The sequence below is a fragment of the Propithecus coquereli genome, unplaced genomic scaffold (genome assembly GCF_000956105.1).
Source record: "Propithecus coquereli isolate 6110/MARCELLA unplaced genomic scaffold, Pcoq_1.0 Scaffold343, whole genome shotgun sequence".
Taxonomy (NCBI): domain Eukaryota; kingdom Metazoa; phylum Chordata; class Mammalia; order Primates; family Indriidae; genus Propithecus; species Propithecus coquereli.
This window is the reverse complement of record NW_012149097.1, coordinates 1,712,187-1,728,413: the sequence shown is the minus strand read 5'-3', so window position 1 is coordinate 1,728,413 and position 16,227 is coordinate 1,712,187. Positions and strand designations below refer to the sequence as shown.

Genomic DNA, 16,227 nt, shown 5'->3' with positions numbered 1-16,227 from the left:
TATTGACATATATGGAGATAATACAAGCACTGTTTGGTTATTCGATATCATTGCAGAGTGAAGTTTACTTTTATATGTAAAAGTACATATATATGTGAAAATGGGTTGAGGGAGCTACAGTTTATGATACATGATAACGGAATTACTCATTGTTGTGAACATATGCTTCAGTTCTCTTGGGTGTATGACTAGAAGTAGAAAGTGTCGGCTCATATGGTAACTTCGTTTAAGTTTTTTCTGAAACTGCCAAACTGTTTCCCACACTGGCTGCACAGTATCACAATCCCACCAGCAATGTATTAGGGTTCTAATTTCTCTGCATCCTTGTTTTACTCGTTATTTTTCGTTTTTTATTTTGTTTTTATCATTATAGCTGTCCTAGTGGGTGTTAAGTGGTATCTCATTATGGTTTTGATTTGCATATTCAATATTCTTTTGCAACATAATTTTAATGTGTTTGTTCTATGAATGTTCCATAATTTGTTTAACCAATTTTTCTCCTTGAACTTTAGGTCATTTCTATGTTTCTGTAATAAATTTTTGGTGATTGAATTTCATCAAATGAGCTGTTGTTTCAATGGATAGATCAGAGGAAGAAAATGTAATCAGCTTGTTCACCAAGCCTTTTGTACCTATTTCTTAGTATTCATTCAGTTGTCCCCGAGTAGTGGTGGCATTTGAGAGCTTTTTCACCACTCAAGGCACGCAGTGTCCGGAACACACAATCAGCTGTGGTGTCTGGCCAGAAAGGCTTGATGTCTAAAATTAGACATTTGGAGACTGGTTAGAGGCATAGGGAAAAGACAGGAACATACTAGATCAAGTCTGATAGGATGTGAGGAATGTGGGAGGTGCTTTCAGGATCTGGTGTCTTATACTATGTTGAAGTCTTGAAGGTAAATCAGGCATTGGTGCCCAAGCTGCACTCTGGTACATTCTGTGCTGCCAAAGAAAGTGCCTTTCTTGGCTATGAGACAGCAGTGATTTGATCTCTTAAAGCTCAAATTCCCATATCAAGAAACTGACCTACAAACCCAGGATACAGGGGTTTCAGTGACTTCCCCGGCAGAATACTCTGTGGCTGGTGTTAAGACAGTTTCTGATGCTGGCACAGTTCTCTCATTTGTAAAATGATGTTCGTAATTGCCCAGCCTTTTGTGAGGGTTGTCATGAAGACAAAATTATACTTTTTAAAAAGTGCTATATCAATGTCGGTGGTCTTCATCATTGGAAATATTCTCATTCTTTAGAGGCAACAGAAGATTTTGATTAAGAGGACAGGACTCTGGAGCCAGACTGCCTGGTTTCAAATCCCAATTCTGTATAAATCTCAATCTATGTCTTAGTTTCCTCGTATTTAAAAAAGGGGACTAATAATTGTACCTACCTCACAAGGTTGCCCCGAGGATTAAATGAGGTAATTCATAGCAAGCACTTAGTGCCTGGCATATGGAAAGAACTCTGGAGACGTTTGTGAGGCCTTAATGGTGAAGTGGCCACACAGGGTGACTGAGAAGGAGAGATACAGGAAAACTTCACAAATGAACAAATGGTCTTAAATAAGGAGCAGGTGGTTGTGTTGAAGTAAGATTCTAAGTTTGGTCTTAGGTTACGTTTGAAGGGTCCTTGAGCATTCAAGTGGAGGTGTTAAGTTAAGTAGGCATTTGGTATGTAGGTCTGGCACTTACAGGACAGGTCAGAGGTATATAGATGATAATTGAAACTGTCAGCACGTACATAACTACCTAGGGTTAGAGTTGAGAGTTCGAAAATAAGTGGCCTTGAGAAACTCCAACATTTAGTGGCCAGCTAGAATATGGCAGGTCTGCAAAGGGGTCTAAAAAGAAATGCCCCTTTAGTGAGAGCTGTTTGCATGCAGGAATGGCGGTGGGAACCAGAATGCTTGAGAGTTGAGATACAAGTGGGAAATGAAGTGGAGATAGCAAGGATAGACGTCTCTTTCGAGAAGCTGGTTGTGTCAGGCATGGTGGCTCACACCTGTAATCCCTGCAACTCAGGAGGCTGAGGCAGGAGGGTTGCCTGAGCCCAGAAGTTCGAGGGGAAAAAAAAAAGTTTGGTTGTGAGGGGCAGAAGAGAGATAGTGGAAAGAAGATACAACTAGAATAAGATGGACATGTGACCAAGTTTTGTTTTGCTTTTTTACGTCAGTCTCAGTCTCTCTCTCTCTCTCTCTCTCTCTCTCTCTCTCTGTTTCACACACACACACACACACACACATTTTTTTAAAAGAATTATTCACATCAAAACTGTAATTTTAATAGCTCCTGGCTGGATGTCTCTGTAAGGTCTCCAGCTGAGGTCCTAGGCAGACTTGTGCAGCCATGCACCATGCAAGCATAGAATGGTGGAAAAAGAGGCACTATTCTTTTATCTGTAGAAATCCATAAATGGTATTCCTGGGCATATTTGCTCATCCTATTATTTGATCCATAAGCCAGAGTATAGGGTTCTTATACTTGCACTTGAATGTTTTGCCAGGTTCTGTGCTCGGTGCTTGGGATTCAAAGATAAATATGGTGGGATTCAAAAATAAATGTTCTGCCCTTGAAGAACTTAACAGTATAATACATATATTCCTATCATGAAATAATAAAAATACAACCACAGTGTGTTGAAGGCTTGAGATGTGCCAGGCATGGAGGTGTAAGGGCTTCGCATGTATTCATTGTGTAATTTAATCCTCACTTCAATCCTGCACTTAAGATATTATTTCCTTTATTCTCATTTGTAATTTAATCCTCACTACAATCCTGCACTTAAGATATTATTTCCTTTAATCTCATTTTTAAATGAAAAGATTGAAGCTCAGAAATGTCAGGTAACTCTCATACCTAGTTAGTAACAGAAATGGCATTGGAACTCAGATCTGTCTGGCTTCAAATTAGTGCTAATTACATTATACCACCCTGCTGCTTATTGGTGTGGAACGTGTGTCATTTAGAGATGCATTCGGCCTTTTCAGTTGTATGTGACAGAAACACAATTCAAACCAGCTCAAGCAATCAGGGAATTTATTGATTATTCTGACTGGAGTAAAACAGTCTTTAGGTACAGCTAGACTCAGCCTCAAGTATGTTTTAGGGGGTTCATCTCTCTCTGCCTCTTAGCTCTGCAAGCCTTTCTTTGTTGGTTTGTTTTCAGACAGGATTCTCCATGGGACTAAAAGGATAACTTGTTGGAAGCCCCAGGTCAATATTATCCTTAGAGCTTGTGGTTTTAAAGGAAGAAAGATCTTTTTTCCCCCTCAAGGAGTGTTCTGGATCACTTGGATCACTTGCTTGTGCTTTTGGCTGAGGGGGCAAAATCAGTTCTGTCCAAGCCATCTGGAGAAGGGAGGGCGTCCCCAAAGGACAAGGGATAGTGTTTGTCATCACGTATTATCTGTCAGACGCAGCGATTCACACATGATAACTTTAGATTCCCAGCAGTTTTGAAGGTCTGAGGAAATCTGGGTAAGAATACTGTTCGGGGCTGGGGTTGCCACCCATTCTTTAATTTCACACTCATCGTTCTTTCCTCTGTGCCACGGTGCCCAGATGCAGCAGGCGCAGGCGCAGTCCTGCCCATGCCTCTCACCCACTGACACCCACTCTTTCGTAGACATAAACGTCACAGAGAGAACCGTTCCAATAGCAATGGAATATACTTCCTACCTCAAAAACATACCCAAATAAGCAAGGAAAGATTCTTGCCAGGGCATGAGAGGGCGGGAGCAGCAATGTGAGAGAAAGTGATATTCACTAATTCTCTTATTTTAAGAATATTCATTTTCTTTTCCTTTGAAGGTGAAGGCTGAGATGTTAGACATGGCAGATAATGCGTTTGATGATGAATACCTGAAATGTGCGGACAGGATGGAAATCAAATACGTTCCCCAGCTGCTCAAGGAGGAGAAAGGGAGCCACCAGCTCTTAAACACCGTATGGGAAAACGCCAGAGCCAAATGGGAAGCCCGAAAGCCTCAGCTCTTTCTGCCTGTGAATTTTAAGGATAACCATGGGATAGCCTTGACGGCGTACGTTTCTGAAGCCCAAGAGCAGACTCCCTTTTACCGGCTGTTCAGCGAAGCCGTGAAGACGGCTGGCCAGTCTCGAAAAGATTACATCTACGGCTTCCAGTTCAAAGCTTTTCATTTTTACCTAACAAGAGCCCTGCAGTTTCTGAGAAGGCCTTGTGAGGACAGTTATAAAAATGTGGTATATAGAACGAGCCAGGACACCTCATTTACATTTGGAGGGCTCAACCACGCCAGGTTTGGCCGTTTCACCTTGGCATATTCAGCCAAACCTCAAGCTGCTAATGACCAGCTCACTGTGTTATCCATCTACACATGCTTTGGAGTTGCCATTGAAAAATTTTTTGATGAAGAAAGTGAAAGAATTACTTTAATACCTCTGAGTGAGGTTTTTCAAGTGTCACGGGAAGGGGCTGGCAATAACCTTATCCTTCGAAGCACAAACAAGACCTGCAGCCATTACGAGTGTGCATTTCTGGGTGGTAAGTATCTCTGTTCTGGCTCTGCTTGTCTGGGGGGGAAGGAGTAGGATTCTTAGGCCCAGGGAGAGGTCAGTTCAGGAGAGTGAGAAGTGTTTGAAGGGAGAAATGACAATTGGCAGTTTCCAGTCTAGCTCTTTCCATACTGTCTATTTCTTTATCCATAATTTAATTTTATCAAAATAATACATTTACAGTATTATTGAAAATAAAAAAGATAAAATAGTACTATGAGGCAGTGGTTCTCAACCAGAGTCAGTTTTTCCCTGCAGGGTCATTTGGCAATGGCGGCAAACGTTTTTGGTCGTCGTAACTGGGGAGGAGGGGTGTTGCTGCTGGCATCTAGTGAGCAGAGGCCAGGGACACTGCGAAACAATGCACGGGGCAGCCCCTCACAACAAAGAATTATCTGGCCCAAAATGTCACTAGAGCTGATGTCGAGAGGCCTTGCTATAGGCTTATAATGAAGAACAGCAGTCCCCTGTCCCACATGTCCCCAGTGCCCACTCCTCAGTGGTACCAGTTTGAATTCTTTCAGCTGTCTTCATGTACTTACTGTCATGTTGTAAGTAAATAACATGCTTCAACATGTTATTTTTTGATTTTTAAATTTTTAGACATCTTCTGTTGACTTCCCACTATAGAGAATGAGTCTTTAGCCCACACATACCATGTGTTAGTTAAAAATTCTTTATTGCTTGGGAGGCCGAAGCGGGCGGATTGTTTGAGCTCAGGAGTTCAAAACCAGCCTGAGCAAGAGCGAGACCCCCGTCTCTACTAAAATTAGAAAGAAATTAATTGGACAACTAAAAATATATAGAAAAAATTAGCCGGCATGGTGGCGCATGCCTGTAGTCCCAGCTACTCGGGAGGCTGAGGCAGGAGGATCGCTTGAGCCCAGGAGTTTGAGGTTGCTGTGAGCTAGGCTGACGCCACGGCACTCTAGCCCGGGCAACACAGTGAGACTCTGTCTCCAAAAAAAAAAAAAAAATTCTTTATTGCTTTCAGCTGTAAAGTAACAGAAAACCTGACTGGAAGATTTCCTTTAATAAGTCTAGAGGTAGGCTGTCCAGATTGGTACAGTGGCTCATGGACATCGTAAGTCACTCGGGTTCTTTCTGTTCCAGCATCCTTAACATGCGTGTGTTTCTGATTCTTGTGTGCAGCTGTGACTGTCGTAGCTCAGGCATCAGTCTTTTTGTCTAAGACAAAAAGAAAGGGAAAGCAGATGACAGCCAAACCTACCTGTTTAATAAGGAAAGTGAAAGCTTTTCTAGAAACTCTTAGACTTCTGATTGCAGATGATTAACTAGCACAGTTTCTTGGTCACCCATAGCTACAAGCTTCAGAAGGGAGTAAAGAGCCTTTCCAGCCCAGGGAGGACAGTGTGGGGAGACGAGGGAGAAGGGAGTTAGAAACGGCCGTTAGGTCAGTGAACCCAAAGTACCTGATGACCACCATTCTCCTTCCCAACATACGTCCATTTCCCCCTTCCCATTCTCTCAGTGTAGTAAAGACAGGTCATAGCTGAGTCAGAGAGTTGATTTTCTGTGCTTAGGTACCTCTTGTACCCCAGGGTTATCATATTAATTGTTTGTTTGTTTTTTTCCTTAATTTTTTATATCCCATCAGTAATTCACCTCCAAATCCTTTGAGAAAAATATAAATTTCCTCTTAATATATTCAGACATATTAGATACTCTGTCATTTCTCTCTCTTTTTTTTTCTGGATATACTTCCCTGGATTTCCCCCTTATCCTGCTTTATGATATGATATGCTCTTTAGGTGTGCTGAATGTCTTGAAATCTCTCCTCACGACCATTCTGAGACTTTGTTTCTTCCCTGTGAAAGATCTCCTATTTCTTGGACTTGCAACTCTTTCTTGGATCCCTCCTTATTTGGTGTGGTAGGGGTGGGGGTTCTACAGAAGTTTTCTGAGAAATGGTACATTAAGGTAAATTTTCTAAGACTTGGCATGCTGAATCCACCTTTATGCTAGAATAATAGTTTATGTGGATCTGCATTTATAATTTTGAAGTTATTTTTCCTCAGAATTTTGAAGATGTTCTTCCAGTGACTTCGTTTCTGGAGCTGCGGTTGAAAGGTGTGAAGCTATTGTAATTACTGAAACTTTTGAGTGAGACTTGTTTTTTTATCTGGAAGGTTTTAGGGTATTTTCTTTATCCCCAACATTATGAAATTTTATGGTGTTGTGCCTTGGTGTATGTGAGTAAAGGGTTAATAAAAACCCTTTCTCTTTTCTTCTATGAAAATGGCCTCCTGTTGATTTTCTTCCAGCGCTGTTTCCCTGCAGTCTCCTAAAGGTGAGATGACAGCTGTGTGCCCATGCAGCACTGCCTGGGTCAACGGAAGCCTCGCCTGGCAGAGTGCATCCGAGCGGGAGCACTGCGAATGCACCTTGAATACTTGAGGGGAGGCCATAGCTCTGGGCTTTCCTGAACGTGGTGTCACCCACCCAGTTGTCCTTGTTAGCCCTGGAAGGGGAGAGCAAGCCTCTTGGGCCAGTCCTGCATAGGTTCAAGAGGCATTGGTTTTTCATATGTGGCGCGAAGCCACTAAGCTAGGGAGGCCCCTGCACCTTCCTGTGTAATCTTGTTTCCTTGCATCTAAGCTGTCATTTGGGGGATATAGAATAGCCCTGGACTGCTGTGAGGACTTGCATTGAAGGGACGTAGCGGATGCTGCCCTGTTGCTAAACAGTATGCTGTGTTCCCTGCCTTACTTACATTCTTCTGCAAAACCGAGTAAACTGGTTTTGGGTCTTGCAAGTGTAATTGTCTCGCTGAACCAAAAACCAGTGCTGCTGAGTCACGCCGAGCGAATACTGCTGTAGGCCCCAGAAATGGGATAGACTTTTAGACCTTGACTCAGCGTGGCCAACATACCATGAGATAAAAAGGCTGGGTGGGGTAGTGCTGATGAGACGCTGATGCCTGGACGGGGGCTGATATACTTATGATTGGATGGCAGAAGCTATGTGGCCGTTGAGGTGCCTAGGGTGCAAAGTTGTCACTCCTAGGGCCGTACACTTGTACCTCCTGCACTTGCATGATCCTGAGAGTGACTGCCTCCTCACATTTTGTATCCTAGGCACCTCATTTGCCTCGCTCTGTCCTGCATCAAGGAGGCAGGTGAAGGTTGGAGTAAATCTGTGTTGAAAGAAAAAGTGCTTATCCAAAAGACAAGAAAAAAACAGATCAGAGATAACAAATGTTGGCTAGGGTGTGGTGGAGAAAGGGAACCCTAGAACACTGTTAGTGGGAATGTGGGTTGGTGCATCCAGCCCTGGAAAACAGTATGGAGGCTCCTAAAGAAATTAAAAATAGAACTACCATGCGACCCAGCAGTCTATTCTGAGGGTATACCCAAAAAGGACGAAATCATCACCTCATAAAGATACCTGCACTTCTGTGTTCACTGCAGCACTATTCACAATAGCAAAGATATGGAAACAACCTAAATGTCCACCAGTGGACGAATGGATAAAGAAAAGGTGTATGTGTGTGTGCACACACGTGGACACACACAATGGAATATTATTCAGCCTTACAAAAAGAAAGAGATCCTGCCATTTTTCTCAACATGGATGGATCTGGAGGACTTTATGCTAAGTGAAATAAGCCAAACAGAAAGAAAATATTGCATGATCTCATTTACATGAGGAATATAAAAAAAGAGACACAGAGATCAAGAATGAAATAGTGCTTAGCATGGGTAGGGAGAGAGGAAATGGGGAGACGTAGGTCAAAGGATACAAAATAGCAGATATGTAGGATGAACAAGTTTAGAGATCTAATGTATTACATGAGGACTAAGTGAATAAACTTGTATTATATTAGGGATTTTACTTAAATAACCAAAAACCAAGCCGGCTGGAGTGAGCTCACACCTGCTCGTAGGAACTGACCGTGGGACATGCATGTCTGCTCCCCAGTTCCTCCTACGTCCAGTAGCTTGAGATTGGCTGTGGTTCAGAGTCACACCATGGAAATCAGCCAACGCTACCGACCAGTCTCCCCCTCGCCCCACCCAGCCCGTTGAACTTTACCATCCCCTAACCGATGGCGCTTTCTTTGGTGACTAGACCATTGGCGTTCAGGAGACAGGTACAGCGTGTCACAGCCAAAATCCCTCTTGCAGCTGGGCTGGCAGAAATGACACCGCTCTTGGTGCTCCTGATGCGTCTGGCCGGCTGCCGTCTGAGAAGGCACGGGTCGTGTTAACAGAGAAGCCTCGGCCACGGTGCCTCGGGCCGTGCTTAGCGCGGCGTCCGCTCGATGGGCTGGGTGGGCGACGGAGCCCTCAAACTCGTGTTTGTGAGTGGGATTGTGATGGAACAAAAGAGATGGAGCCATTGAATTCACCCTGAGGGATCCAGGCCTCTCACCCACCATGAGTCCCTGTGAGGAGGCGGGAAGGGGCACGGGGTGCCCAGACGCACCGTGTTCACACCAGCCGCAGGGGAGGCTCCTCGAGGCTCACGGGCGCTGCGTGGAGCGCTGGTCGCGGCGCCATCTAGAGGCGAGTAATGGGAACACAGGATCAAAAACTCCCTGAAGTCACTTTTGGAGACAGGCCACTTGAACACTATGAAGGTCAGTGACCAGGTGTTTTAAAAGCCTCAGCCAGAAGGATGTAACCAGAATCTTCTTCCATTGTGACTGGATATAACTGTGCCTCCAAATGAAAAAAAAGACAGTATTTCTAAAAGGGCTAAAAAGATTTTACTGTCTTAAGTGTGTTAAACACAATCCTGTGTTACCATTATAAACTTGCCTATGATTTCCAAGATAGAATACCACAGGTTAACTGTCTTTTATACTATTTTTCTAGAAAACGTGAAAAAGGTGGAATGTCAGCTATATAATAAAAGAAAGCTCCATTCCTTATTGTTAAAAATTACTCCATTGGCCAAGTGCAGTGGCTCACACCCATAATCCTAGCACTTTGGGAGGCTGAGGTGGGAGGATCAGTTGAAGCCAGGAGTTTGAGACCAGCTTGAGCAACGTAGTGAGACCCCATATCTACGAAAAGAAAAGTCAGCTGGGTGTGATGGTGCATACCTATAGCCCCAGCCACTCGGGAGGCTGAGGCAAGAAGATCTTGAGCCCAGGAATTTGAGATTGTGGTGAGCTATGATGATGCCACTGCACTCTATCCCAGGTGACAGAACAAGACCCTGTCTCAAAAAAAAAAAAAAAAAATACTCCACTGGGGCCAGGCACAGTAGTGCACTTGTTATCCTAACTACTTCGGAGCCTGAGACAGGAGGATCACTTGAGCCCAGGAGTTCCAGGCCAGTCTGGGCAACATAGCAAGACCTCATCTCTAAAACAAAACAAAACAAAACAAAAAGCCAGAAACAGCATGTCGAGTCCTCTTTACATTGCATCTCTCTGGTCCTCTCTTCTACCTCAAAGGATTTGTTATTAGATTGAACTCACCTGGATAATCCAGGATAATTGTCCCGCCTGAAGGTCAACTAATTAGCAACATTATTTGCATCTGCAACCTTAATTCTCTCTTGCCATGTAACTTAACATATTCACATACATATTAACATATTAACATAAGGTTCTAGGGTTAGGATAGAGGGGCCTCTTTAGAAGGGTATTATTCTGCACACCATAATATGCCTTCAAGTTCACTAATCTTTTTCCTGCAGTGTCTAATTTGTCAGTAATTACATCTAGTGTATTGTTCATTTTAGGATTTTTATGTCTGGAAGTTCAGTTTGGTTTCTCTTGTATGTTCCATGTCTCTACCTGTTAGTAGTACTAACTTTCAGTCTACTGAATGTTATAGCCCCTACAAGTCATGTGGTGGAGCCCTATTCCCCATTGGGATGATATTTGCAGGTGGGACCTTTGAGAGTGACAATGCAAAAATAAGTGACTGAGGCAAAGATCTCAGTCGATGGGGGTTTATCAAGCCAAAGTTTGAGGATGTGCCCAGGAAAAACGCAAACCACTGACATATCTGTGACCGTGTTTCTGAAGGGGAATTTGGGAACTTCAGTATTTAAGGGAAAGTGTACAGAAAGAAAGGAGGGGGGAGTGAGGCAAATAGTTACATTCTTGTGAGGCCCAGGAAATCTACGTTTTACACAAGGTCGGGTGAGTGTTCCAAGAGAAAAAGGGAGGAAGGAAGAATCAATTATGTAGATGTCCCTGGGTAGGTAACAGGAGAACATCCATCTCATCTTGTCTGTGTTCTGCAGCTGCATTGCTGCCAGCAGTGATAAGAGTTCCTCTTCCTCCGCATCCTTGCCGGTGTTAACGTGGACCCAAACGGGCTTTAGTTGTAGGAGCTAGACTTCACGTGCAGACCCAAAGTTACAGTTTGCATGGTCTCGTATTTCTAAAAATATTCTTGAGCTTTGTTCTGGCACATAAGTTAAGTTTCTTGAAAACAGTTTGATTCTTACAGAGCTTGCTTTGCAGTTTTTTAGTCAGAACCAGAGTCACTTTCATCCAGGTCTAATTATTTCTCACTCCTGAGGTTATAATTTTCTGAATACTCTACCCAGTGCCTATGAATTATAAGGTTTTCCAGTCTGGCTGATGAAAGTGTGCACTATTCTTGACTGTAGGGCTTCTTTCTCTGCCCGTGGGTAGTTTTCTCACACTTAAAAACTAATCAGTACTTTGCTGAATACTTGAGGGGAACCCTCTGCAGGTCTTAGGAGTTCTTTGTGCCATTCCCCTCTCTCTAGTATTCACGGGAAAAACCAGATTATCTTGGTATTTTCTTTGGAAAAGATTTAAACTACTTAATGGTTGTAATAATACCATTCAAGTTCTCTATTTATTCTTGAGTTATTTTTGGTAAGTTATATTCTTTTAAAGGAATTTGTCCACTTGTCTTTGTATATTAAATTTTAATAGGCATAAAGTGGGTCATAGCATTCTTATATCTTTTTATATCTGCTCAATGTTATGTTCCCTTTTTTATTCCTTATATATTTGTGCCTTCTCTCTTTTATTTCTGGATCAATCTCCTGTCCATTTTTAATCCCATACAACTTTAGAAACTCAAAATAGTTTGATTACTTTTCTGATGTTGAAAATACTAGTGGAAAATTAAATCTAGAGTCAAATAGGGAGGAGAAATGCAATCTGACAAAATGGATCTGTGTTAAACACTAAAGATACCCATCCTCTACTATTTAGGAGGCTCTCAAAAAATTCTTGCATGAAAATCACTCGGAGTGCTTGTTTAAAATGCAGATTACAAGGCATCCCCTCCAGAAATTCTCTATCATAGTCCTGGCTAGGGTCCTGGAATTTTCGATTTTAATAAGCACACAGGTGATTTGAAGTATGTGGCTAGAAAACTGCACTTTGAGAAACATAGTCTAACTTGTGCTACAGACAAAAGACAAAGGCTCTTAAAATCCTTCTAATGCCCAGACCCCAGGCTGCATCTTTCTGTTATCTTTGTAGCCTTCCCATCTACGATTCTCCTCACTTTCACCTCACCCTCAACTAAGCTCCCTGGGTGAGGCTTACACGTTTCTACTGCTGAGACAACATTTTGTAATAGCCTCTAGAACTGATTTTTAAATTTCTAGTCTGGGCCAGGCGTGGTGGCTCACGCCTGTAATCCTAGCACTCTGGGAGGCCGAGGCGGGTGGATTGTTTGAGCTCAGGAGTTCAAGACCAGCCTGAGCAAGAGTGAGACCCCATCTCTACTGAAAAAAAATAGAAAGAAATTAGCTGGACAGCTAAAAAAAAAAAATATATATATATATATATAAATTAGCCGGGCATGGTGGCGCATGCCTGTAGTCCCAGCTACCTGGGAGGCTGAGGCAGGAGGATCCTTTGAGCCCAGGAGTTCGAGGTTGCTGTGAGCTAGGCTGATGCCACGGCACTCTAGCCTGGGCAAGAGAGTGAGACTCTGTCTCAAAAAAAAAAAAAAATTTCTAGTATGGCCAAATGCCTGAGTGTAGCCTCAGGACACCATCCATATTCGTTATACCCTGGACCGGTAAAATCTGGACCAAGTCACCTGGATTTTTGGTTCAAACTCCACAAATAGAGCAGGACTTGTTAACAAGACTGGAAGAGCACATCTCTCATAGTAGAGCCAGGCCTCTCAGGGACTCCCCAGTCTTAGGTAAAGAGGCTCATCCCTCAGGTAGCTGAACTTCCAGATTAGATCAGTAAGTTAGCCAGGTGTGGAGAAGAGACAATAAAGCATCTAGACCTTCATGGTGCATTCTGGAAAGCCTTCCATACAGCTCATACTGGCACCAAATCTATGTGCTTTCTTACTGACTTTCTTGCCTAACTGCTGTTGGGCAGGCTGGCAGATCTCCTTTCTGTCAGTTCTCAGGGGAATCACTGCAGCACCGATGGCTTTGTCCAGGGCATCACCAGTGAGAAGGTCCAGGGCCTTACAAAGGTACCGTTAGGTGCCATGTTCCTGTTCTCCAAAAATTGTGGATTTCCTCACATACAAATGAATGTTCTGAGGCATACCAACTCTGTTTCTGTGTACGAGTGCGAAGGATTTTTGTTCATCTATTAAGGATCTTGAAGATCTTATTGAGGTGCTTTTTCTCCAGAGAATAGGAGTTGACATAGTAGAGGCATAGATTTGCTGTTGAGGACATTTAGTATCTGAAGAGAGGAGTAAGTGGACAGGTAAGTTTTCTCCTAACTTTTGCAAACTAATCATAGAATAGAATGAGAAAGTGTTACTTTTGAAGATCATTTGAAGCAATCTCCTCGTAAAAGATACAGGTAAGGAAACTGAATTTCACAAGGGTCAGATGTTTTGTCAAAGGTCATACCGCTGTTTGGTGGCTGCGCTATAAATACAAAAATATAATTTTCCTGCAGTTTGCATCCCACTAAATCATGGGTCTGATACTAGTAGTTGATGGATTAGATTACCAGTAGCTGCAGACCATCTGAAATCTTGATTAAGGTAGGTCGTGTTTAACTAATCAAGCTTTACCTTTGTGTTACAGGGCTCAAAACCGAAAACTGTGTTGAGAACCTCGGTAAGAGATGCTTTAAAGTATTACTTCTGCAATGGGGATTTTATCGGTGTTGTTTCTCGTAGATGGGGTCAGAGCTGCCTCCCCGCCGTACTGGCGCACTGTCAGCCGTCATCTTCTCACGGCTGCGTTGTGTTCTGCCACCACCTTCTCAGGTCGAGAGCCCAGGGTCACTGCTGCACGCCTTCCGCTCCCGCCCCCAGGCTTGCCTGTGGCTCTTCTCTCAAACACTGCCTTGCCCTGGGCATGCAAGGAACGTGCACCCCTCACCCTAGCCTGGCCTTACAGGGATTTAAGGACTTCTCAGTGCCCTACAGCTTCAGCCGTTTCCACATGGCTCTTATGCAAAAAGCTACTTCCTGTTCCTGTATTTGGATATCTTAGGAAATAACATTTGGGAGACTGATGAAGAAAGGCATGAATGTGGCTCATGGAGGGAGGATGGGATGACAGAATGGTGATGTGGTCTCTTCCAGCTTCCTTGGGGAAAAATAGGATGTAACAAAAAGTAATCTGTCTTAGAGGACTGTGGGAAAGATTTGGGAAGGCAGATGGGAAATTCCACAATTGTTCAGGAACAGCATTGTTTAATAGGCCCGATAGGTGTGAACCAAAGTTGCCAGAATGTGCCTTTGGACTGATGCATGCTCTGGACGGATCCTTTTGAAGATTTTCTTATTAAAATGTTTGAAAATCGAGGTCTGTTTCTAGCTGTCTTCCTGGCTAGTTTATCCATGGATTCTTTTTCATGTAATTAAAATGAATCCATATCCATTTGTCTTTGATTTGAAATTTTATATTTCTTACAACTGTAGTTTTATGTATCTTAAATGTAAGCCAACTGAAATCTTTATTATTAGTAAGTGTTTAACAATAGCCTGAACCTGACATTCCCATCTGAGCATAGTACCACATAATGAAAACATGTTTATATTTCAGAATATTTTCAACCCATCTATGTCTACAATGCTGGTGAGTATGCTCTGCTTTCTAAATGGGATTCTTACGTGGATGTTTAATAGCTCTTTCTTGTTTAACAGATGGCATCTGTTAGCTCACAAAAAGGCGTACTTCGCAAATACAAAGCAGTGGCTTGGACTATATGGGGGCTGGGGGAGAAAACCTGTGCTGGAGAAATTTACATACCTCCAATGAGAGAGCTGGCTCTATAGAGATCTGAATGATATGGAAACTTTCTGGGGAAAGTTTCTTTCAGAAGATAAAAATAGAAAACTCTCAGCACAATTTGCATCTCGCACAATTTGCATCTCTCAAATTTGCTGATGTTTGACATTTTGTATCATTTAACTAAAACATCTGGGTGATAAGATGCTTTTTTAAAAAAATGTTTCCACTTAGCGAGATATGGCCCAAATCATTTCTTTGCATGTAAGTTCATTATTATGTGTTTCGCCCATATGGCTACAATAAGTTTTTCTTTGTTGAAGAGAGCAAAGGATCCAGCCTTTCCTTAAACATGCAATTTATTTCATGTTTGGGAAGATACTAAGAGGTGAAACATTTTATGCCCCTGAAAACTTGCTTTTAGCAACCCCTCTTTCTATTGGCCCACTGCAGTCACGAATCTACTGATTACTTCACAGGGACCTCAACTCACTCTTCAAAGTAGACATTTTTGGGTTCCTTGAGATTCCCAGGAGACTAGCTATATGTGATGGTTTTTTTTAATAGAGGGGGCCAGAGGAAGGTTCTAGCCAATCAGCCAGGGTATATTTAGACTCTGGCTAACATTTAAATTTAGTAGCAGTAGTTTACTGGATATACAAAATGGTTCTTTATGGCAATATTACCTGACAATAGTTTTGCTGTAGCTATAGTAACTCCCAGTTCTTTTGTTCCATTGTTAAAACAGATAAGTTTCTTTTTGTAACTTAGGTGAGAAAACCCAGAAGATTGAAGACCCTGGTAAGACATTTTCATAAACTATGGGGGCTTTTATTTTGCAGGGTATCTCCCTTTACAGGTAGGAGTAGGAAGGCATGGGAAGGAAACGTGGGAAAAAGGCAGAGCCCACCTTAGCTTGCTAGTTTGGTATATCAGAGACCCACCTGCATTTCAGATAGAATTCTTTATAGAAATGACACAGCAGCTCTGTGTCTCCTAACAATCTTTAAAGGTCATCCTAGCAAATAGATGTGACTAATTATTCCACTGTGACCTAGGGTGTTGGGCAGGACATAACAAATAGCATTGTTTTTTCTAAATTAAAATGATGATTCTGGGCCAGTGGCTCATGCCTGTAATCCTAGCACTTTGGGAGGCTGAGGCAGGAGAATTGCTTGAGGCCAGGAGTTTGAGACTAGCCTGAGCAAAAGTTAGCGAGACCCCCGACTCTACAAAAAATACAAAAATTAGCTGGGCGTGGTGGTACGCACCTGTAGTCCCAGCTACTTGGGACACTGAGACAGGAGTTTGAGGTTGCAGTGAGCTATGAAGGCACCACTGCCCTCTAACCTGGGCAACAGAGTGAGAGACCCTAATCTCAAAAAAAAAAAAAAAGATGGTGATTCTGTGTATTTATTTCTACTTCCAGCAATTTGAGTAACAGATGCTGTCAGCTGTACCATTTGATTATTGAGTACATTCCAAAGTATAACTCATCCCCAAATGTTTGTGATATTTTTAATGATATTATTCAAATGTCCTCAAGGGTACTGGA

General features: G+C 42.7%; 1 protein-coding gene across 1 annotated transcript in view; it reads left to right on the top strand.

Annotated features, from left to right (window-relative positions):
- ART3 (ADP-ribosyltransferase 3) overlaps positions 1-15,490 on the top strand; it is an 88,221-nt gene extending 72,731 nt beyond the window's left edge. Inside the window, exons 3-6 of the mRNA XM_012650972.1 lie at positions 3,807-4,518; positions 13,518-13,550; positions 14,487-14,519; positions 15,444-15,490. Of these exons, the coding sequence (XP_012506426.1) occupies positions 3,807-4,518; positions 13,518-13,550; positions 14,487-14,519; positions 15,444-15,490 (825 nt within the window). The remainder of the gene's footprint in view (positions 1-3,806; positions 4,519-13,517; positions 13,551-14,486; positions 14,520-15,443) is intronic.
- Positions 15,491-16,227: the final 737 nt, after the last annotated feature.